This window comes from Helianthus annuus, chromosome 4 (assembly GCF_002127325.2).
Source record: "Helianthus annuus cultivar XRQ/B chromosome 4, HanXRQr2.0-SUNRISE, whole genome shotgun sequence".
In the NCBI taxonomy this organism is placed as follows: domain Eukaryota; kingdom Viridiplantae; phylum Streptophyta; class Magnoliopsida; order Asterales; family Asteraceae; genus Helianthus; species Helianthus annuus.
In genome coordinates, this window is record NC_035436.2 from 137457306 (window position 1) to 137481151 (window position 23846).

At 37.3% G+C, this 23846-nt stretch overlaps 1 protein-coding gene and 1 long non-coding RNA gene across 2 annotated transcripts; one reads left to right on the forward strand and one right to left on the reverse strand.

Moving 5' to 3' along the window:
- The first annotated feature begins 711 nt into the window (after positions 1–711).
- On the forward strand, positions 712–1698 carry LOC118491310. Its single transcript, XR_004891217.1, has 2 exons — positions 712–1179; positions 1261–1698. It is a non-coding gene; the product is annotated as an uncharacterized LOC118491310 (long non-coding RNA).
- Positions 1699–8940: 7242 nt separating this feature from the next.
- Positions 8941–11728, reverse strand: LOC110919043. The gene is made up of 5 exons (XM_022163322.2): positions 10865–11728; positions 10387–10439; positions 10144–10310; positions 9661–9812; positions 8941–9590 (listed from the first exon to the last, which is right to left on the reverse strand). Exons 1-5 carry the CDS (start codon positions 11643–11645, stop codon positions 9148–9150), a joined length of 1596 nt encoding a protein of 531 aa, XP_022019014.1. The 5' UTR covers positions 11646–11728; the 3' UTR covers positions 8941–9147.
- Between the last annotated feature and the right edge of the window lie 12118 nt (positions 11729–23846).

Consider the following 23846-nt stretch of genomic DNA (forward strand, 5'->3'; position numbering starts at 1 on the left):
TCGATAATGAATAGTGTTTAAGGCACGAATTAACGTAACGAGGCCATTGGAATGTCCAGGAATGCTTATCTGACGCTACAGTGCACGTATGGTGAATTTCGGAGCAACTGCGTAACGATAAACGATAACGAACTGATGCCGTGAAAAATACTGACAACGTCGTCGATTACGAAGTTTATACATATAACATATACTTGTGGAATTCGTTTTGCGAAAATATTATGCTTTCAAACAACACAAACCGCAAACGCGAACGAAGAACGCGGAAACAGTAACGCACCGATAATAAACGATGAAACGGAAGCACCAGGCTCAAATTTCGTCTTGATACTAATATGTTGCAATATATTTAGATTTGTTTTCGAATTTTAATAATGTTCGTAGTTGAAAACTGATCGAAAAATGGAAAAAAAAAACAAAACGAAAAACGGATTAAAATGACAACCGAAGTGTTTGACGCGATTTTAACGCAACTGCGAACATACGCGCCGAATAGCGATATACGACATAACTTTAGGCGTTTTGACTATAAAATTTTACTTTACGACATACTACGAGGATCGGGCTCGAGAAACGGGCTTTAGAATTTTGATTGGGCCGCTCTAAACACGTTAATGGGCCCTTGGCCCAACCCATTACATTAAAACCCTAGGTATATATGTCTTGCTATAACCTTATCTTTCATTTGAAACCTCAGATTCAAAAGATTCAAAAACACACGCACACCACTCAAAATTTCCTCTGCTCTCTTTCTCCTTCAAGCTAAAAACCCTAATTCACTAATCTCTTCACATAAGCAAAGCACAGAGACATCTCTCACTCCTTCATCTCTCCCTCTTGATTTCCCTTACCTGCAAATACCCCATCCCCCACTTCTTTTATAACTCACCCCATAAACCCCTCCCTGTTAACCACCACCACCACCACCGTCTGGTGGTGGTGCGACGTCAGAACCGAGAAAAGAAGGGGGTGGCGGCGAGGAGAGAGAGACCCGAGATGGCAGATAGGAGACCGCCGCTCACGGCGGCGAGGCGGCGACGACGTGGCTTATCGGTGGCGGCGGAGAGAGAGAGACGGAAAGAGGAGGAGGAGCCGTCGAGCTCCGGCGAGCGGCGACGGCGACAGGCGGCAGCGCCGCCATGGCGGCGGTGGTAGTGCTCTGATTCGACAAAATTCACGGTAAACCTCGTCCCCGTTCTCTTCGTCTTCTGTTCTGTTTTGGTGACAAAAGATGATGGTTGTTGCTGATTTGGTGGCTAGATTGATAAGGGTGTGCAGTTTTAATTCCAGTTTGGCTCGGAAACTACGGCTCGGGATCCTCGGTTCGGCTCAATGGTTAACCGGTTAAGTCATGGGTCTCGGTTCAGTTCAGATGTCGATTCTGATCTCGTAGGTTCCGGTTCAGATTTTGGGTCACGGTCAAAGTCAGTCAACAGGTCAAAGCTCGGTCAACCTGATTCAACTCGGTCAAACCGAGTCAACTCAGTCAACTACAGTCAATAATGGTCAAACCAGTCCGCACGCGACCCGGTAAAGTTAACGACGCGAAATTTAGTTAGCTCGATATAGTTTTTAAGATTCTCAGTTAAACTCGCAACCGAGCTCGACCCGATTAAATAACGCCTATATATTAGCGACCTTGTTTTGATTTTGGCGCATTTGACAAGATTATTATATATTGTTTGGATTATTGTTGAATTTTTGACAAATAACGACAACTTTGATTGTCGAGGCATCCTAAAAACAAAGGAAACTCTGCCCGATTTTCGTTAAAAACTTGGTTAACGAAACGTGTATTGTTATAAAAACGACACTTGTTGAAAAATCCGAGTTTTTATTATAAACTACATATACGGATATATTTATTTTGGCGACTAATTACTTAACGAAACATTGAAACCTGACATTTATTATATTGGTTCCAACGTTTAGAAACATCGATATTCCGAACGCTTTTATACGATGAATATAACGTGTATATCTATTTTAAACATTGTGGATAAGAATATTTAGTTCACACGTCGACTTCGTATAATTTTTTTTATGAAATAAAATATAACGGTTTATATTTATTTCAACGGCGACTTTAAACCCTTTTACACACTAAATGTAGTTTTCATATTTATTTCAAACGTTTAGTATCCGGAAATCTTATAAAGTAAATATAATTATTTATATTTCTCTCAACTATTTAGAATCCGAATATTCTACGAATATACAATTGCTTATATTCATTTCAAACGTCGTTAATCCGTATACTTTTATAAAATAAATATAATGTAATGTTTTATATTTATTCCAAACACCAACGATTCGAACATAAATATATGTATTTATTTAGTTACGTCTTATGAAAGCTACGACGAGACGTGCCATTATCCATCTACGCCTTCTATTCGCGACAGCTAACACGGCTATGTAAATATATTTTATATTTATAGATATAAATATATATCCAAAATCACTCGAAAGCTAAGTCGATCTCGAGACTTAGTTTTATCCCGATTATGAACGGGATCAAATAACCATAGATTGGTTATTCTAAGTCAAATAACAACTACCTTAGGGTCGTTTAGTTAACGACTCGGTAGAGCTCGGACACGTAGTTTAACTAAGTTGTTTTATTAGAAACTTATAATTATTCTTTGATCAGGAATACTATAGTTGCACGCTAGCTAAATACACGTTATTGGAACGACACTACGGAATCACGCTAGGCTAGCTTTGCATAGGAATGTCAAGGTGAGTTCATAACCCCCACTTTTTACTATTTTACATTTTTATAAATGTTTTCGGGGGTGGAAAGACATGCAAGTTTTGCAAAAATAAACAACTTTTCGATGGACGAAAACTCGTATTTCTAAACCGTGTTGCGAATGAATTTCAAGGAACTTAAATGGTTTACGAATGATTTCGATCAAACATACCGGTTTTACAAAACGCCTTCATATTTACGAAACGTGCATGATTTTCTAATGGGTACGGGCGACACAGTCGAGGTGATTCGACACAGTCGAGGTGATTCGACACAGTCGAGGGGATTCGACCCAGTCGAGGTGATTCGACACAGTCGAGGTGATTCGACACAGTCGAGGTGATTCGACACAGTCGAGGGGATTCGACACAGTCAAGGTGATTCACACAGTCGAGGTGATTCGACACAGTCGAGGTGATTCGACACTAAAAACCGTCTACACAGGTTGAGTACTTCCTATGTCGCTGCATACGTTATTGTCCTCGCGAAACATTAACGATCAACCTGTTCATAGACGCTTTACATACCCATTTACAACACTAAAACTTTCATGTATTCATAAGATTCATTTGATGGAAACTCACAAATACATGAATTACAAACTTTGGTAACGTTTTTCAAGTTATACCTAAGTAAGAGGAAGCGCTGATCCTGCTTACAAAGGTTCGTTTGGGCTCGGCCCATTCTCTCTCGTGCAATGCACAAACACTCTCATGGGCTAGACTCACAGTCCTCATATATCATGCCAAGAAAATGATTTTTCTATATTTTCTCAACAACTTTTAAAACCGGTTATCAAAAAGATTTATTTTAAATCTTTTCAAAACAAACTATGAACTCGCTCAACTTTATGTTGACTTTTTGCATGTTCTTTCTCAGGTTGCATTTTCAAAACTATGGAACGGTTGGAATAGGAGAACCCATGGGAATTCGAGTACTTAGCGGCGTTCATTTTCTAGAAGTCTTAGCTAATTGCTTCCGCTGTGCAATGAAGATACCGGTCCAGTCACGCCAGCTCTGATAATTTCGGGGTGTGACAAGTGTGGGTGCATCGCTATTCAAACCAAGCTCACGAAGAAGAGATTTGAGCCAAAGTAACTCTGCAACCGTGTCTGCAATGGCCTTGTACTCAGATTCTGTTGAGGAGCGAGAGACCGTTTTCTGTTTTCTGGCTGACCAAAAAATAAGGTTTGAGCATAAGTAGATAGCAAATCCCCCCGTGGAGCGACGATCGATAGGGCAACCTGCCCAGTCAGAGTCCGAGAAAGCCTGTAAATCGTTAGACCAATGAGAGTCGGAAAAGGCTTAAAGCCGATATCCAGAGTTATGACGAATCCAAAAACCCATGTTTAGGGTGCCTTTCAAGTAACGCAGAATGCGTTTAACTGCAGCCCAGTGATTCTCAGTCGGGGCATGCATAAACTGACAGACCCGGTTGACAGCAAAGGCGATGTCGGGCCGGGAAAGCGTAGCATACTGAAGAGCACCAACGGTCTGCCGGTATCTAGAAGGATCATCTAGTGGGGAGCTATCATCAGGAAGTAAAGCATGAGAGATGCTCATAGGTGTGGAGATGGGTTTGCAATCTGCCAAGCCAGCTCGATGGAGGATGTCCCCAATGTATTTTCGCTGAGAAAGGACCAAATCAGAGTTGTGGTGAACAACTTCTACCCCAAGAAAATAATGCAGTTGCCCCAAATCTTTTAGAGCAAATAAAGAGTTGAGACGATCAATAAGCATGGCCACAGTGTGAGAGTTATTACCCGTGATGATGATATCATCAACGTACACAAGAAGATAAACCAGAGAGCCCGATTGGTTGAGGATAAATAGTGATGGATCTGTCTTAGACCCAGAGAACCCCAACTGATGAAGAGCAGTAGAGAGTTTGTTGAACCAAGCACGGGGAGCCTGCTTGAGACCATATAATGATTTGTTGAGGAGACAGACATGAGTTGGTTTATTAGGGTCAACAAACCCCGGTGGCTGGCGCATATAAACTGTTTCCTCAAGATCGCCATGCAAGAAAGCTGTCTGAATGTCCAACTGTCGCAAAGACCAGCGATTAGTGACAACTAAGGATAAGATGGTCCGAATTGTGGCAAGTTTAATTTCTGGACTAAACGTCTCATGATAGTCCACCCCATGCTGCTGATTAAAGCCTTTTGCAACCAAGCGGGCTTTATACCTGCTGATTTTACCATATTCATCTGTTTTCAACCTGTATACCCATTTACAATCAACAATATTAGCGTTAGGTACAGGGGGCACGAGTGTCCAAGTTCCATTCTTACAAAGGGCGTCTATCTCCTCGGACATGGCTTGGCGCCATTCAGCATACTTGTTAGCAATGGTAAAATTAGTTGGTTCAACGGGTAACGATGAGGAAATATTGGCCGTATAAGCAGCAGGATTGTAACGGTCAGGTTGCTTTGGGTTGGGCCGTAGGTTAGAGGGTCGTGGCCTTGGGGCCGGTGGTGGTTGGGAGGTGGGTATGTTTGGTGGTGTTGGTGTTGAAAGGTGTGGGGCCGAGGGTTGTGGAATGTTTGGGGAGGATGGAGATGAAAGGGAAGCTGGAGTGGTTTGGGTTGTTTGGTTATGTGGGATAGGAGAGGGCGGAGGTGAGGGAAGAGAAGAGGTAGGCTCGGGTGGGAAACCGGGTGGTGGATTTGGGAAAACGGAGATGTAAGGTGAGTCTGGTTGGGACGAAGGAGTAGGGTCAGGCGATGGTTGATATGGGAAGACATGTTCATTAAATCGGACATGTCGAGCAATGTATATACGCTCAGTAGATGGGTCAAAGCACCGATAGCCATGGTGAGATAGACTATAACCAAGGAAGACACAAGGAGTGGAGCGGAAGTCAATTTTGTGACGGTTATATGGGTGTAGGTAAGGAAAACATTGAGACCCGAAAACTCGAAGAAATGAATAATCGGGTTTGCACTGAAAGATGTGTTCGAAAGGAGATTTATTGGACGACACACGGGAAGGAAGCCGATTTATGAGGTAGACGGCTGTCTCAAAAACAAAGTACCAGAAGCGTTGGGGAAGGCTGGATTGGGCCAATAAGAGAGACCCGTTTCGACGACGTGCCGATGTCGTCATTCAACAAAACCGTTTTGTTCACTGGTGTGGGGACAAGAACGGCGATGGATAATGCCAAGGTTGTGACAGATAGTGGTAAGGGGTCGAAACTCCCCTCCCCAGTCAGATTGGATACATTTTAATTTAGTGTTGTATTGGTGTTCGGCCATGGTAATGAAATTGGTTAATATTACGTAAGCATCAGACTTTTGTGTTAAGGGGTAAATCCACATATAGCGGGTGCAATGGTCAACACAAAGAAGAAAATATCGATAACCATCAAGAGACGGTGATGGAGATGGGCCCCAAACATCACAATAAACAAGATCTAAGATATTATGACTACGAAAATTAGAATCAGACAAAGACATTTTTGAGGATTTTCCCATTTGACAAGAAGAACAAAAATTACTAGATAATTTGTCCGAAACAGGTAAAGAACAATGAGAAACAATTGAATTAAAAACTTGAGCATGAGGATGTCCTAGACGTTGATGTCAAATGTTCGAAGAAGCTTTGACAGCAGTGAAGGCAACCTTGGGCAAATACTTGAGTTATGGAAGGCGGATGGAGTACAAACCCTGTTCACTGGGGCCCGTGAGGAGGGTAGTGCGTGTAGACTCGTCCTTCACAACAAAATAAGCAGAGTGAAATTCAAAGAAAACGTTATTGTCAAGACAAAATTTTTGAACTGATAAAAGGTTTTGTTTAAGTTCAGGAACATGAAGAATATCGGAAAGTTTAAAGGTTTTGTTGGAAGAGTAAATTTTGGATGAACCAATGTGAAAAATGGGTATAGAATGACCATTGCCAACAAGTAAGGAATCATTACCATAATATGCCTCAGAGTTGTCCAAGCTCGATAAGTCTGGGATGGCATGATGAGTGGCACCAGTGTCGGGCTTCCAAGCACTTCCAGAAGATGAAGCAGCATCAGAGAAGGCGGTAAAGTTTGCTTCTGGAGATGGTTGTGGCTGCGAATTCTAATGATTTGGACATTGTGAAGGTAGATGACCTATGCCACATCAATTACAGTGCCCGTAGACAGTATTTTGAGTGGAGGCCCAAGAAAATTGTCTTCCACCACCATTGTCTGGTGGTCGTGGAGTGAACGAACCACGGGAGTTTCCCCTTGAGTAGCCACGAGAATTTCGACCACCACGATTTGTATTGAAAGAACGAGACCCAAAATAAGCTTGAGGGCGTGGTGATGATGTGGGGTTTAGTTGAAAACCCATTTGAGATGCCATAAGTTGGATATTTTGAAGTTGTTGTTGTAATTGTTCAATAGTCGGTTGCATAACCGAAGGGTTGGGGACAGCCGAGGGCTGCTGTGATGCAGGAGAAGCAGCAGCCAATAAAGCTTGGGGATTAGCATTTAAAACTTTGGTGACTACATAGTCATGATCACATAAAATAGCATATATCTCATGAAAGGAGACAGGAGGCTGTCGAGCCAGCAGGTTTGCCTTCAAACCATTGTATTCTTCTCTTAGTCCAGCAAGAGTTAACATGACAAGGTCTTTATCTTTGACCGGTTCTCCGATATTAGCCAAGGCGGTTGCATATTCTTGTGCCCTGCTTAAGTAATCAATTGGTTTTTCCTCACCTTTCATTGTGATACGAAGTAGTTGACTCTTAAGAGTGAATTCATGAGAAGCGGTGACAGGCGCATAAGCCCGTTTCAGAGACAGCCAAACCTCTCGGGATGTTTTTCCCTGAACATGTTGATACGAATCTTCAGACACGGTTGAGATGATGAGCATGCGAATATGAGCATCGTTCGCGATCCATGGTGTATAGCTAGGATTATCAGTTGTTGCTGCATCAACAGTGACCTTCTGATCAGGACACGGAATGGTCCCATCGACATAACCAAACAGATTGTGTGAGGTTAGAAAAGATTCAATCATTGATCTCCAATATCCATAATTTGTAGGTTTAAGGGTAAAAGCAAACTTGTGGAATTGTGGGTAGTCTTTTCTTGATTGGAGAAGGTGAGAATGGCTGCCATTGTTGATCGGCAGAAGATATCAGCAGAAGTAGTTAACCTGGCAGAAGTTAATTAACAGAAAGAAGTTGGCTGGCAGAAGGTTTCTTCCGTAGGCAGAAGGTTCTTCCGTAGTAGTTGGTGCCGATTAGGGCTGGAGAAAAAGTAGGAGTTGATTTAGGCTCTGATACCAAATCAATGTATCAGAGATAATGAATTTTATTGAATTGAATAAAAGGAAGATTACATCAGAATATATAGAACACCTAATTACACTTAGGTACCCTAGACAATACATAAATAATAATAATAATAATAATAATAATAATAATAATAATAATAATAATAGCCGACATAGTCTAATAGTAATGTTTAGTTAAGTTAGGCTTGTTATGTAATATTGTAATCGTTTGCTTTGAAATAAATTAACGGTGTGTTTTAGGTTTATTAACGGGTTATAAAAACCAGTTCTAACGGATATATTGGGCATTTAATGCATTTAATGAGTTGGCAACGGATAGAACTGGTTCTAACGGTAACATAATACCGGGTATACTGGAGGAACCAGGTACTGTTAGAACCGGGTACAGGAGAGGAACCGGGTACGGGTATAGACCGGGTAGGGTTAAGAACCGGGTACTACCCATTTATTATGAGAAAAAATGGAACCGGGTAGGAACCTCTGGGTTTTTTGAACCTGGACCTGGTTCTCCTATGTATCGGGTACGAACTGGAACCGGTTCCGGGTTTGGAACCGGGTATTATGCCCATCTCTACTCTTGGTGATTTTCTATGATGATGACAAGAAGGTTTTTGCTTAAATCAATATTTATAATACTTTGTTAACGTTATATATAATAATTAACTGAATAAATATTAATAATATTGTTAATATAACAATCAATAGAGCAAAGGTTTTTATGAGTTTGTTTTGTCTATTCAAAATTTAGAATTAGTGATTCTGTTTTGGCCAAAATTATATATAAAACCTGAATAAATATTAATATTAATAATATTATTGATATAACAATCATTGGAACAAGGGGTTTTTATGAGTAGTCGACCTTGGCCACAGCGCCCGATATAACGTTGGTTGGCACGTCATTCCTTGCCGTTAAAAAAACATCCAAAACTGAACTTAGAAAAACTGTTATAGAGTTCAGCGTCTAAATTACAATTATACCTATCAAACTTCCATATAAGAATTGTACACAATAAACCTACAAATGTAGCTCACATTAACATGAACATACATTGATCAAAAAGGGACAGATTAAACACTCTCAACATTCATTCAAAGTTCAATCATCTTCCTTTACTCAACATCTTCATCAGAGTCGGGATCTTCCACTTCACTTTCACTGCGGGAATCATCTTTCTCCAACAAACCGCTATTTTTACCCGATTTTGACCCCAAATGGTCGACAAGGTTGTACCTTTGAAACTTGACTCCATCTTTCTTCTTTCCAACACGTGTTTCTTTTCGTTTCTTTCCACTTTCTTTTGTACCAGACTGCATAGATCGGGCAGCAGCAACAAAAGCATCATTCGTGGAATCATCATCAATCTTTTCATCTTCATCTTTACCTTTATTATCGATAAAGAACTCTAGATCATCTTCTGTTTTCCCTGCATTTAGCTTGTAGGACTGTGAGTCAAGATCCATACTTGACCCGTAACGAACTAATCTTGCACGGTGTTTTGAAATGAACCCATCACTCAAATTCAGACCTTGATCCTCGAGGTCAAGCATCCACTCTGGAGAAAGAACAACAGTCAAAAGTGTTCAAACAATTTAGAAACGGTATAAGTCAAAAGTATGACTTACTTAGAAATGCCGTAGGTGATGATCCTTTAGGTTGACTTGCATTTCCGTTAGCGCCAAGCTCACTTGTCACCAGTTTAGTGATAAGTGTGGGTAAATAAGAACCCGCGAATGCATTTGTGTAACAAATGGCCTCTGTAAAATCTTTGCTTTTCCTACAACAAAATAAACACTCATAAGAATAAGATATTCAGTGTCACACTGATCACTTTCTTGGTATTGGTGACTTCTTTTTTCTATATTCTTTGACTTGGTGTGTTGGTATGCTGTTCGTTTTGGAGCCGAGGGTCTCTCTGGAAGCAGCCTCTCTATCCCTAGGGATAGAGGCAAGGTCTGTCTACATCTCACCCTCCCCAGACCCTATAAGTAGCTTTGCTATTTGTGATATTTACTGGGTATGGTTGTTGTTGTTGTTGTTGTTGAAGAATAAGATATTCAATATTGGAGTTTGGTTCTAAATTGACAAAGTTAAAAAGATTAACATACCTCAATAACTCGATGGCTTCGTGGGTCACCATAAGTCTAGCCAAAATGTTATTCTTTATGTAGTCGTTTGGGATATGGCCTACTTTGTCCAAGTGGAGGAATGAAAAGTCGGGTAATATAACAACATCATATAACACTTTCCTCAACAAAGATTCATCTTCAGGACTCTGTAAACCAAATGACAAAGTATAATCATGTTATCACTGGATAAAAAAACGCATAATTCCAAAGAAATAGACTAACCAGTAGAGACATCACAGGCAAATTCGGTTCCAGCAGCATCTTCACGAGTGTATCTGAAACCATATGCGCACAATATAAAAACAAATTAATGGATCATAGCATCGTCGAAATTTTAACATCAAACAGATACTTAACATCCAACATGATAAGTTGGTTTGCAATTTTATGCAGCCCGTTGTTTATCAATAAACGGAATGCTATGTTAAAGGTTTAAATGTTAACTGCTCGGATAACAATGTGTAAAGATTGTTTGTACTTTGTAAAGGAGGGGTAGCCAACTTTGTCGGCGGAGTGTAAAATTAGTACAAAAAAAAATATTTTGTATCCGTTTTATGTATCGGGGATACTCCTGAGCAAATATTTGGATACCCCTGAATTTAGATCCACCACTATTTGTAACATATAATCAAAAAAAATATATCATCAATAAAACAGGGGAAAAAAGTCAAATTGTAAGAGAAAACTAACTAGTATTTACCGAATACATAGAAATTATGAAAACCGGTTATGGAACAAACAGCCCAAGTCCTCAACTCATTCCGCAGCTCCTGTTTCGAACTCCCGTCACTAAACATCAAACACAATTTCAACAAAAACGCCTCCACAATCACAGCTCCAGCCAGCACCCCAAGATTTTCACCACTTTCCTCACTAACCCAATGTATAACCTCATCACTCAAAAGTGGGAAAAACTGCTTTGACCCATTCTCACTCCCATCACTGTGAACCCAAATTGAAACCAAATCATTCAACGGTCCGATCAACCCGAAAACCTCATCGCTATCTGACCCTTCACAACATACATTAAAAAACCCTAAAATTACATCAAGAAAAGCCCTAATTTCTCTCCTAGCTTTCTTTCCTTGCTTCTTATCCACTTCTTTCCTCTTCAAATCAATAACTACTGCATACAGTTCATAAATAACAGGTGCGATTAATGCGATACAAACCGAAGGACTACTCGAAGCTGAAAAGGTGGTTATCGAATGAAAAAGATCTTTCACAGCTAATACTTGATCCAAGATATCATCTTTTTGAGAATTGTTGGTATGAAAAGTTAAACCGGATAAAACCCAGATGGTTTCGAGATGTGGGTCGGGTTTAGCTTGCATTAATTCGAGAAATTTCGAGGTAAATTCGGATAATTTAGGGCTAGGGTTTTGGAGTGAGTCCAAGAGGCTCTGAATTGACTGATTAATTGCTGATTTGTGTTCATTGTTTGTGAAAAATTTCAAGTTTTGGGGTTCAATTAGAGCCATTGAGTGATCGAATTTGTGCAGGAGTTGACGCAAAACCCTAATTTGAGAAGGGGCTAGGGTTTAAGAAGGATTGCAAATGATTTGAGTTGTTATCACTATTGCCCCCTGAAGAATAGTGGAATGACATATAAGTACACAAATGATGTGTCATGGGCCTTTATCTTGAAATTATAGCCCAATACAGATCTTGTTTTTAATCGGTCTTGAAGGGCTAAGAGGGTAAGAACAGGCCTTTGGGGCAGCTCATGTTTGAAGGTTTGGGTCCAAAAACAGTTTTGACTTTGGATATATAGTTTTGACTTTTAATATAAAAAGTTTTTTTTCCAATGAGGTGGTGGTGGAGTGGTAAGGGTGAGTCTTGGTGTTCTAAGGGACCCAAGTTCGATTCCTGCCTTCCTCATTATTTTCTGCGGCACCTGGTGATGATGGGAGACTAGGCGAATAGGTGGAGATCGCTAGTTCGATCCTTGAACTGAGCGGGTTTTACCTCACTACACTGTCGCGCCTTCGGGCGAGTGTTCACGGGCTTCGGCCCTAAGTGAGGGTTTTCCCCGGTTCGGAGGCGAGTTTATCCTGATGTGGTGAATTTCGCCAGTAGCCCATTTGGAGGATTCGTTGGCCGTTCAAAAAAAATATAAAAAGTCTTTTTAAAACGAGTAAATTGTCATTTTAGTCCCTGAGTTTTGTCCAAATTTGTCATTTTAGTCCGAATAGTTTTTTTTTGCCTCTGGGTCCCCTTACTTTTCCCTTTTGTTGCCATTTTGATCACATACACTAACTCCATCCAAAAACTCCATCTTTAACCAGGGGTATTTTGGGGATTTTCATTTTAAATGTTTTCAATTGGTCGAAACGGTTCAGCTCGAAACGGTTCGCGTCGAAACGGTTCGCGTCGAAACGGTTCGGGTCGAAACGGTACGGGTCGAAACGGTTCGCGCCGAAACTGATTTTTTGGTTTTTTTAGAATTTTTTAGAATATTTATGATTTTTTAGAATTTTTTGGAATTTTTTTGATTTTTTGAAATTTTTTTGATTTTTTGGAATTGGATCAAAATGGCAATTGAAAACATTTAAAATGAAAATCCCTAAAATACCCCTGGTTAAAGATGGAGTTTTTGGATGGAGTTAGTGTATGTGATCAAAATGGCAACAAAAGGGAAAAGTCAGGAACCCAGAGGCAAAAAAAAAAAAAAAAAAAAAAAAAAACTATTTGGATTAAAATGGTAAATTTGGACAAAACTCAAGAACTAAAATGACAATTTACTCTTTTAAAACAATTAAAACTAGTTTAATTAGTTAAAGTGCCGTTCAAAAAAAAAAAAAAAACTTTAATTAGTTAAAGTTGAATCAGAATCATATAAATACTAGAATAACCGAAACCAGAATCATTGGATTATCAAATCAACCTTTGATCCTTTCAAGAAGCTTAAGCTAGAGGCACTTAAAAACATTATAAAATATTATCTTGAGAATGCTAAATTAAGAATGCTAAATTAAGCTAGAGACACTTATTATAAAATATTATCTTGAGAATGCTATAAAATAGCGAGAACAATGAGAACGAATGAAGAAAACCAATCAAAATCAATTTTTTAATACCACACTCATTGTAATAATATATCAAAAAAAGAATTTACAACATCAAATAATTCATTTTTTCTCTCAAAATCACTATTATTAGATTTTCACACATGTGTAAATATAACAAATTTACGCATGTTTAAATGGCAAACTTACACGTGTAAATTTTCTTGATTTACGAATTCACGTAAATTTGAACGTGTAAATTGAATTTCTAACATTGTAATTGAAAAATAATGATAACTGTAAAAAGAAATTTTGAATTTGAATTGTTTTGGACCAAGTTCTTATGCTTTTTTCATTCGTTCTCATGTTTCTCACAATAGTTAGCGTTTTAATTTAAACCCTCCCCTATATATATACACATTAAAAGTGTAAAAAAAAACTAATAAGCACATGTAGTATCCACATGATTTAGAAATCCTATTATATACTTTACAAGAGCTTAACATTGTGCTATTTCAGTTCCTTTACACAAAAGTTGCATATTCTTAAACCGATAAAAGAACAAAACTGTTACTTCATGATCATTAACAAATACGACAATAACAATATGTATTTACAACGATCTCATCTTTATATAGAAAATACATATAAATATAAGAAAACTGTGCATGTAGACTGTATTAACCACAATAGAAAAGGTGTTGCACCATATACAAGCATTTAAAAGCTTTAGCCACTTGATTTCTTCAACAATACATTCCCAATTGTTGGTCAAAATGGTTTGTATTTAAATAATAGTAAACTTAAAGTCCCAATGTCATGTGATAAGGGTAGACTCCATTGTTCCAAAGCTGGCTTACAACTGAATGTATTTTCATACCTTATATAATAAAAATACCAACGAACGCCACTACAAGTTATTTAATCCAAAGTTTCCAGTCAATTTTTTTAAATCATTTGTTTCCTAAACTTTAACATATGTGCAAGCCTTTTGACAATATATCTCACATTTATTTAAAATATAACTATCAAAATATTCAGGGCCGACCCTGAGAATTCGTGTACCCTGTTCGAGTTTAAAAAAAACGTGCCCTTAGAATGTCTGCAATGCATCGGCCTGCATTTACTACATGCATGCTAGTCATCACTGCCACATCAGCTTTTTACACATTCTTAACACATGCACTCTCTCTCCTCTTTTTAACTCCAACCCATCATTTCCACATGCATCCTCTCTCCTCTGTTTTTTCTTTTTTTTTAGCTTAAAATTGATTTATTAATGAATGAGCCCACCTTCTCTCTCTCTGCACTTGGATGCACTTCCCCACATACATGCACCTCATTTTAATCTTCACTTCACTCCATCTTTCCCAAGTATAGCATGCCAACTCATCAAATGCATCCCCCCATGCGCATTGGAGCCAGTCTTAGGGTATAAGGAATGGTTAATCACTTGAGTGTGGTAAACTTAAAAATCAACCAATCAGAGTGTGTCACGTCAATAACTGAAAAGTGTTTAAACTATGCTGAAAAGTGTTGGCAATGGTTAGACACTTAGTGAATTGGTAAACTTCAAAAAAAAGAAAAAGGTGTGATTGGTTGAGATGGCATGGACCCCACCACACACACCCCCTCTCTCTCCTTCCTCCCTTCACCGTTTCGGCAACCCCTCACCGATTCATCAAAGTTTACCGCGCGGCAAAGGGGTTGGCGGCGGTGTTCCCGCGTGGCAAACACCCTTTGCCGCTCAACTTTGCCGACCACACCGGACGCCCTTAGACCTTAACGAAATTGGGTATCGAGCTCACTAAAAGTCTAAACCTAATGTCAATGGGCTAATAATTAATCTAAACCATAAGAATGGTTTTGTAAGTGGGCCTATGTTAGTGTTTATACGTATATACCCTATTAAAAAAATATTTAACATATACATATCGGGTTTTTTCATAAAAAACGTGCTATTCGAAATATTAGACCCTGGCCGGTGGTCCTACCCGCCCACCACAGGGACAGCCATGAAAATATTGATAGTTGTTGGTATGGTTGACTTTATGATTATGAAAAGTTAAATAATGTTTTGATTAAACAAGAGTTGTGTTAAGAGTGTTGAATATATGATTGGCTGTTACACAATAAGCATTGTTTAACATATCTTAAAAAGGTTATGGTGTTTGGTCAAGGAAGAACTGAAAAGGCGGGATCCAGTATATGTGGAGCAAATTGACATACTATAAGTGGGAATTCTGTGGGAAAAGTTATACGTGAGAGTCTCTGTTGGTCGAAGAACGTGCAGAAAAGTAGATATTTGGCGAGTATAACAAATGGGATATACAAGTGGTAATTGGTTTTTATTTATTTTTGCGAAGAAAAAAAACAGAGATACATCACCGAAAACAGCCGGTAGGGAAGAAATAAAAAACAATCTCTAGTCCAAATAACCCGTTAGCCACATCACACTTGGAAAACTTCGGCTCTATAAGACAATCGTCCATCCATCCGGTCACCGAATAAAGAAACAGATTCTACCTACTATGTAACACATCCGGGTTGTGTTAAGGAACAAAATATACTACTATAGTTATGTTATTAACTAGTGGCAGAGCTAACCAATTAATTTAGGGGTATCTAAAGAAAAAAAAATTACGGTGTAATCATACAATAATAAAAAAACAATAATAAATAAAGTAAAATAAATATCTAATAGATTTGTCATCTTCTTTTTTCATAACTTGAAATCATTTCATCAAATTGTCATCTTTTACTTTATCAAAAGTTTATTTTTCAACCGCAAAATAACAAATGAATTCAAGTAATTAACCTTCAACCTCAAAGAATTCAAGTACCTAGTTTAACAATAACAAAGAAAACTAGAAACTATAACTTTTTTGTAAAATTTAACTTATCTAAAGATAAAACATTTATGATTTGTAGTCTTAAACCCTAACAAGTATACAAGGTATAATTCTACTACATAAACTATAACACTAAACAAGATATCAAAGGACAAGAAAACTCACAAATCACGTCAAACCCAATCGGTCAACGCCGGGCAACGACGTCGATTTCAGTCAAATAGCAGGGACGATCAAACAGTTAGCAGCAGGGACGATTCCAGCAGGCTTCAGTAAGGACGATTTCGTGCAAATATCAGGCTTCAGCAGGGAGGAACAAACACCAGGGCCAGGGATAATTCCAGCAGGGTCGCTGGCTTCTGTTCGACACAGATGCTTCTATGACGTTTGGTTTTCCAAATTGCCTCCTTTCAATTCTATCACCAACTGGGCTAAGCTTTATTATTTACCAACTGGGCCTCCTATCAATTCTATTATTGTTAATCTGGGCTTATTTTATCGATCGGGCTTAATTATTGTACAAGTTTTCGGGTTAGGCTTATAAAAATAGGACTTTAGTGATATCAAGTATTCTATTTTTTGGTTAGGGGTATCCTCGTTTTTTTTCTTTGAGGTATCCTATGTATAAAACCGAAAAAAAAACCCATTACGAATACGGGGTTGAGCCGTAGCCCATGCTACGGCTCCTATAACTATAATTTCGCCCCTATTATTAACCATGTTCTATATGAGGCTTATAGAATACAAGTAAACGGGTGTGAAATTCTCTAAAGAAGCTTATCTAACCTATTTTTGTTTTCGATATCAGTTCACCTAGTCAAAACCTTGATTTATAGCTTTGCAGCCACGTCTTTATCGATAATTCCTTACTTATTTCTACTATTTTATTTATCTATATATATATTATTAAATGAGATGATTTGGGCCATGTGTCATGTGATGATGTAGCAAATTTGCTTATGTGGCATCCTATGGTGGAGTAGATGGTAATTTTGGGAGGGAATCCATCTCAATTCTCTATACACAAACCAAACTTCTCAAAACACAAACCAATAAAGATGTGGGACGCGGGATCCGTATAAGCTCGGGCGGGGCTTTGTATTCGGGTCACCAATAAATGGATACTTTATATTGTTTTTATCAAACCCTAATGTTTCACAGCCTCTCACGCTCTGTTCTTCTCCTACCTATTCAAACCCTAATTCCATAGCGAACTATCACATCTCCCAACTACACCTCACTTTTTTAATCGATTATAATTTTTTGCGCGAATTGATGAAGACTGCTGCTTCGCAGTGTTCAGGTAAGAGATTTATTGCGATTTGATGAAGATTTCTGCTTCGTGGTGTTCTGGTAAGAGATTTATTACATGGCATTTGTTTTCTATAGATCCTCCATGTTTTTTCTATTCACTAATGTGTTATCGTTTGAATTTAGATCTATAATGTTAGGATTGATACTGTTGACAATCATGTAAACCCTAGCCTCCCTCACATTCATCGCTCTACTGCTATCATCATTGTCTTTTGCAAATGATTCAACAAATAGGTACACTCTTTGACAAACCCTAGATATCAACACGTCCTGTTCTTCTTCTACGTTGATTCATCATCCAGAATTTATCGGTATTGTCTTTGTCCATCCATTTTTACAGCTTGATGTATGGGTTAAGTTTCATTTAATTAGGGTTTATTTTCTATGCAGCCTTGGATTGAGATCGAGTTTTGCTTTTCAATTGATTATGCACTCCAAATGCTTTAGGTGGTGTTATTGAATTTTTTAACCAAATTACATTTTTTTATTAATTTATTAATTTCTGGAATCTTTGAAAAAACTGGTGGAGACTTTGATAAAATTGCTTTGAATAAACTGATACGGAAATTTTTATTATGGGATTATGAACATATTTATGTGATTATGGGATAAAATTGCAGCCAGAGGAAGCAACATTTAGAAGTGTTTTCCTTCTGATTGAATCATCTACGATCCAGACAATACAATCAATTAGGTATGAAATCTCACTTTAACCACTAATTGGTTACAGTTTTAGTCTCGGTGACCCAATTTTGGATTAAATTTGGTTTCAATATTAGATGTCTCATTTTGTTTCTTTTTTATTTTTTCAATTACAGATTTTGATTTGAGGAGTTAACTGAAAATCATGGAAGAAAAAGGTTAACATGGGGAAGATTTGAGGTGCTTTACATTCTATTTCTGGTAACCCTAATGTTTTCAATTTTCAAATAAGTTCTCTTTTTAGAGTTGACGACTCTTCTTATTGTTTCAATGAACAGTTATTTTTTCCGTATTCAATTTTGAATCTCGCCTCGTATTCTACTGGTTCAGTCATGTACGATCCATGGATTCACGCACTAGGTAAGAATTTTTTTTTCGGATTGTTAATCCTTTTCTTTATCTATTGTATAACTGCTTTAGTTAATCGGTTCAACGACAGAATGCCCTAGCCACCGCCCCCAGCAAGTAATCACGGCTAGGGTTCCAACAAGTTAATCTGGAGCCAGTTATGTTAACAGGTCTGCGTTTTTTTTCTTTTTACTAAAAAGTATATGGTGATTCTCCATTATGGTTGTCATTGATTCTTCTATTTTTCTTTACGATGTATGCTGTTGTTTCCTCTATTTTAGGCTATTGGGTTGAATTGTTGTTATATACCTTTTGCTAAAACCATCGTTTGTATCAGTTATATATACCTTTTTTCTTAGTAAATCAGTTTTTCCGATTAAATATTTTATTTTAGTTTACATATTTCATATGTTTTTTTATTAATTACGTTGCAAACTTTAGTTGGATTGAAGATGTTGGTTTGAATATGACAATGGATTTAATACTAGAGATATGCCGAATATAAATTAAAATATAATGCAAGGTGATTCTTCGAATCAGACATGTTAACTCCAGTTTGACAATCACATTAGAGTTTCTTTTAATATATTAGATTTTGAATGATAATTATCAAAAGTGGTGTGATTCCTATCGTCGCCGTTAGAGCATCATCTTCTCTATCTACTCAGGTGGCTACTAACATGTCACTCATTATTTGATTTTCGTTTTTTTTTTCACTTAAACTTTTTTGTTTTTTATTATGTAGAAAGTAAGCAATTGAATCTGAGATTCAGTTTTTGTTGTAATAGAAGATCCACAATGGCGTCACCCTCTCTACCAATCGACCCTACCAAGATATGCAATCAACGCATGGTTTTATTGAGCCGTTAAAGCATCATCTTCTCTATCTATTAGAAGATCCCATTTTACTTCTCATGGCCTCGAGGGTCGGAAACAAAGCAGTAGCGCCATCGACGGCGTCAGTGACAGGTTTACAACAAACATCAGTGTCCCCCCTAGTGATTCAGGTATATAAGGTTGATGGTAATGATTACTCCTATGAATTCATAGTTTCTCGGCTTAAAAACATGAGTAAGTTGTTCAACTCATTGACTTTAGCATTTGTATAAATATGTCCTTTTAACCGGTTAAAAAGGTTATCAGCTGTGTTTTATGAAATTTAAAAAAAATATTGTGGCTAAAACAGATGCCAAACACTAGCTTCATGTAAAAAGGTTTACACCACTAATAACCGAAACGCCAAACCACTAAAACTCCACCTAATTAGCTGGATTGGTTTGTCGTCTTTTGAAACTGCAGGTGGTTCGTCCCAAATGTTTTGTCAAAACTATCATGTCTTGCTTTTTTTTTCTCTTCCACCTAATTGATAATACTTAATTAACATGTAAATATTTTTAAATCTTGATAGTATACTACAATTTCTCTGAGATTTACAATGTCATTTTTGAAAATATGTGATTCCGCCTTCATGATAGTGCGTTTTTGGATGCTTATGATAAATATCATGCTAGATCTTTGAATTATGTACAAATGCTCTTAGGCTAATATACTTAAAGATATGACGAAGTTATCAAGTAAAATGATCGAGCTCGGTCCATCTAGCAATCTAGGATTAAGCTTATAAAGACCAGTCATTTTTGGGCCAGAGTTGCCAAATCCTATTAACTTATTTTGATTTTACTATAGTCGTATTGATAAATATATCACTAGCGAAATTTATATTTATTTTAATTTATTTTTAGGTGCATGCAAATGGCTTAAATGTATAATTTTATGCCAAGAAAGCGCGGTGTCGATCGGTTAGCATGGCGAGATATATGTCAAGATCAGCGGGAAAAAATGCTATCAAGCTTTAGAGACGGTCGTTCCAATGTTTTAGTAGACACTGGTATTTCTACTCACGGACTTGATGTTCCTGGTTTGTCTTCTTCTTCTATTAGGTATAAATTATTTTCCGTTGTTTTCCAATTTGGATATTGTGTTTTATAATCAAGTACTTCATTTTGTGCTTCCACGGTCTTTAGAAGTTTTTGTTCATCGGCATGGTCGTACAAGCTAGGCCAGGCTGGATCTCATATAGAGAGTATACTGGTGCAAGCACCGAGGAATAGAGGACATGATGTTGTTGTTACTGGAGATGGAACAAATGACGCCCTTGCTTTACATGAGGTAATTATAACTCTTCACTACTATATGTTTTCAGCTTTTCATATTTCGAAATCAGTTTATTACATGTTTTTAATATTTTTTGTAACATATAGGTTGATATTGGTCTTACGATGGGGATTCAAGGCACTGAAGTTGCAAAAGAGAGCAGTGACATCATCATTTTGGACGATAATTTTGCCTCAGTTGTACTCGATTTTAGATATGTTTGCTGCAATGAAACTCTAGGCTCTTTATCAAGTGTCGGTTCTTCTTGTACTCAATTTTAGAGGCAGAGAAATCCTACATTCACAGCATGACCCTGACGAACATGCTAATAAAGAGAAAAATACTCTCATATTCAATGCCTTCATCTTTTCTCAGGTAATTATTTCGGATTATGCCAGATTTCATGTTGCTACTTGACTAAAACAAGTCACTAATCATTGTAACTATCTTCAGATATTCAATGAGTTTAATGCACGGAATCCTAATGAAATGGATGTTTTCAAAGGTGTTACTAAAAACCGTCTGTTGATGGGAATCATGGGCTTTACTGTGGTTCTTCTTGGATTAGTAACCAATTTTTGACGACAATGTTGTCGATGCCATGGTACCCGAAAAATATAGGTGACAATTTTGACCCATTCGATTGAGATCATGTTTTATCGCAAACGTATCAAATAAAAACTGGCAATGGAGTAGGTTTCAGTTCTGTAATTAAATGTTGATTGGCGGTTAAGTTTTTATTAAAAATATATCACTTATTCATTCATTTTTTGTTTATTTCACATTTAAGATGTCCATATAACATTGGTAATGTGTTATGTGAGTGTTATATGGTTGTTACTTATTCTGTTGGTTGTTTGTGTACAGATTATAATTGAAAAGGGGCCAAAATGCACTATCTCAGGGACCGATGTGAAACTTATCAGGGACCGCGATCATTTTGGTGTATTGTCTAAGGGGCTCAAGAACGAAGGTACATGTAACACCCCAAAAACGAGTTTGGTAATCAAACCACGTTGACAGTGACGGCGGTAAAATACCGTTTGTGGTAAAAATTAACCCGGTAAATATTAGGATTCAAATAAATAAACTTGATGTTAATTAAAAGGAGGATAAATACTTTGAGAAAAACAAAGTATATAGAAGGCCATGGCTAACGGGACTTAAAACAAAAACGGGTTATAACTTCCCCAAACCCACCAAGTAACTAGGAATATCAACCTAATTAAATGAGTGTTGTTAAAATAATAAAGAAACTTGAAATAGGTAGCCTACTTGATAACAAACCAAAACATGTGGGACCAAAGTTGGATAACTTGAAATGGGTTTTATAAACAAAAAATAATATAACACAACACACACTTAAGGTGAGTGTGTGCGTGTGTGGAGATCGACCAGGAGGGTGCTCCCAAGAGCTCAAACCCTAAAACTCAACAAATCATCAAATTGAAGCTTGATTCAAGGCTAAAATCGATGCATGAATACATAGAAACGATCACCTAGTCATGGGGATCACAAGGTATGTCATAAAACCTAGATTGGTTAAAGTTGAAAATTTAGACAAGTAGGTTACTTGCAAATAGATGGTTGGGTTATGACCCAAAGTCGAAATTGAATGTCTATGTATGTTTAATTTCGTTAGTTAGGATGATATTATGAAAAATTTGATGTAATATTACTTGAAGATGATTAACAAGTAAACTAGAAAGTGGGTTTTGACTAAATAGTGAAGGTGATGATATGTTTGTGCTAGAAATCATCATAAATGAAAGTTAAAGGAAGACACTTGAACAATTTGCAAGTTTGAGTATTTGATCATACATGATAGAGGATGAATTTGATGTTAATCTTGGTAGAAATGATTAGTTATGAACTAGTTAGTAAAGGTGTAAAATTATGCCCATTAGGTGTTTGTTAAATTGCCTAAACGAAAGCTAAAATGTTGAAATTTCGAGTGAAACGCACATTTGAATAATATGGCAAATTATGTGAAATATGAAACGATAAAAGTTCTAAATATCATGTTGATTTAGACTTAATTGTGCAAACCATGTGATCGAAAGTAGTTAACTTTTGATAAGTTAAGTTAACTAATTATGAAGTCGAATAGTAGTTTCGACATAGAAAATAAGTAAGGTGGAATAGTCGTGATTGTTAATGACTAATCTAACCGCCTTGTAGATATTGACAATAGTTTGACGCTTAACGAGCTAGGTGGAGGCTTGGGAAAGAAGCGGTCAAACGAATCAAATGCGAGGAGAAACGCGTAAACTGGACGAGAGGTAAGTAAAGCTTACGCCCCTTTACATTATTTACAAAATACTTAATTGTAAGTAGTTTATATGGATGCTATTAAGTGGTTGGTATATGATGTTCCAATATGATCTAATGAAAGTCGGAACAAGGGAAAATGGTAAGAAATCATGGATTATGGTAAAAAGGGTAAATTGTCACGACCCCCGACCCCATCTGGCCGGAATCGGTGCCGTGAGCAGTCCAGTGGTACCGGTGATTATTTTTGAAAAACATTGCAGCGGAAATTTCATCAGGACCGTGAGTTAGGAAAAATATCAGAGTTTATAAAACACCGTATTTGATTTAAATGGGATAAACTCCTGTTTTACAATGGTAGCTTTAATAAAGATAAATTTTATTTTATAAAACAATATTTCTTTAATTTGATTAAAATAAACCACTTCTTGATGCCTTTCAGTGCCGTATCTAGCCTTTATTCCAATCTATGGTAATTACCTGAAACATGTTTGAAAAAGGTTTTGTCAGTTGAAAATACTGAGTGAGATCATTCCATTTTTATAAAATATATTGTTATACCTTACAGTATTAAGGTTTTTATATTTATTTGTATTTACCCCACTCAATCAGTACATGATGGCAGTTCCAATATAACAGCAATAATATCACTCATTGGCTTACTTTAGTCCAATAGTGAATTTATCAAATAACTATATTTTATTATTATTCAATTTATCTGTCATTAGGCGATTCCTGTGACGGGGTCATATCACTGTTGATCATTCTTTCAACTAGTGACTCTGGTTATATCACTGTTGATCATTCTTTCAACTAGTGATTCTAATTATAACACTGTTGATCATTCTCTCAACTAGTGTCTTTGGTCATATCACTGTTGATCATTCTTTCAACTAGTGACGCTGGACATGATGATGTCCTATGACATTACTTTGTCAAATATATTATTTATGGCACAAAAGCATGTAATTCAGAATCAATTATTTATAGAATATAAAAAGTTAATCGCTGTAAGTATAACAGGTAACCTTTT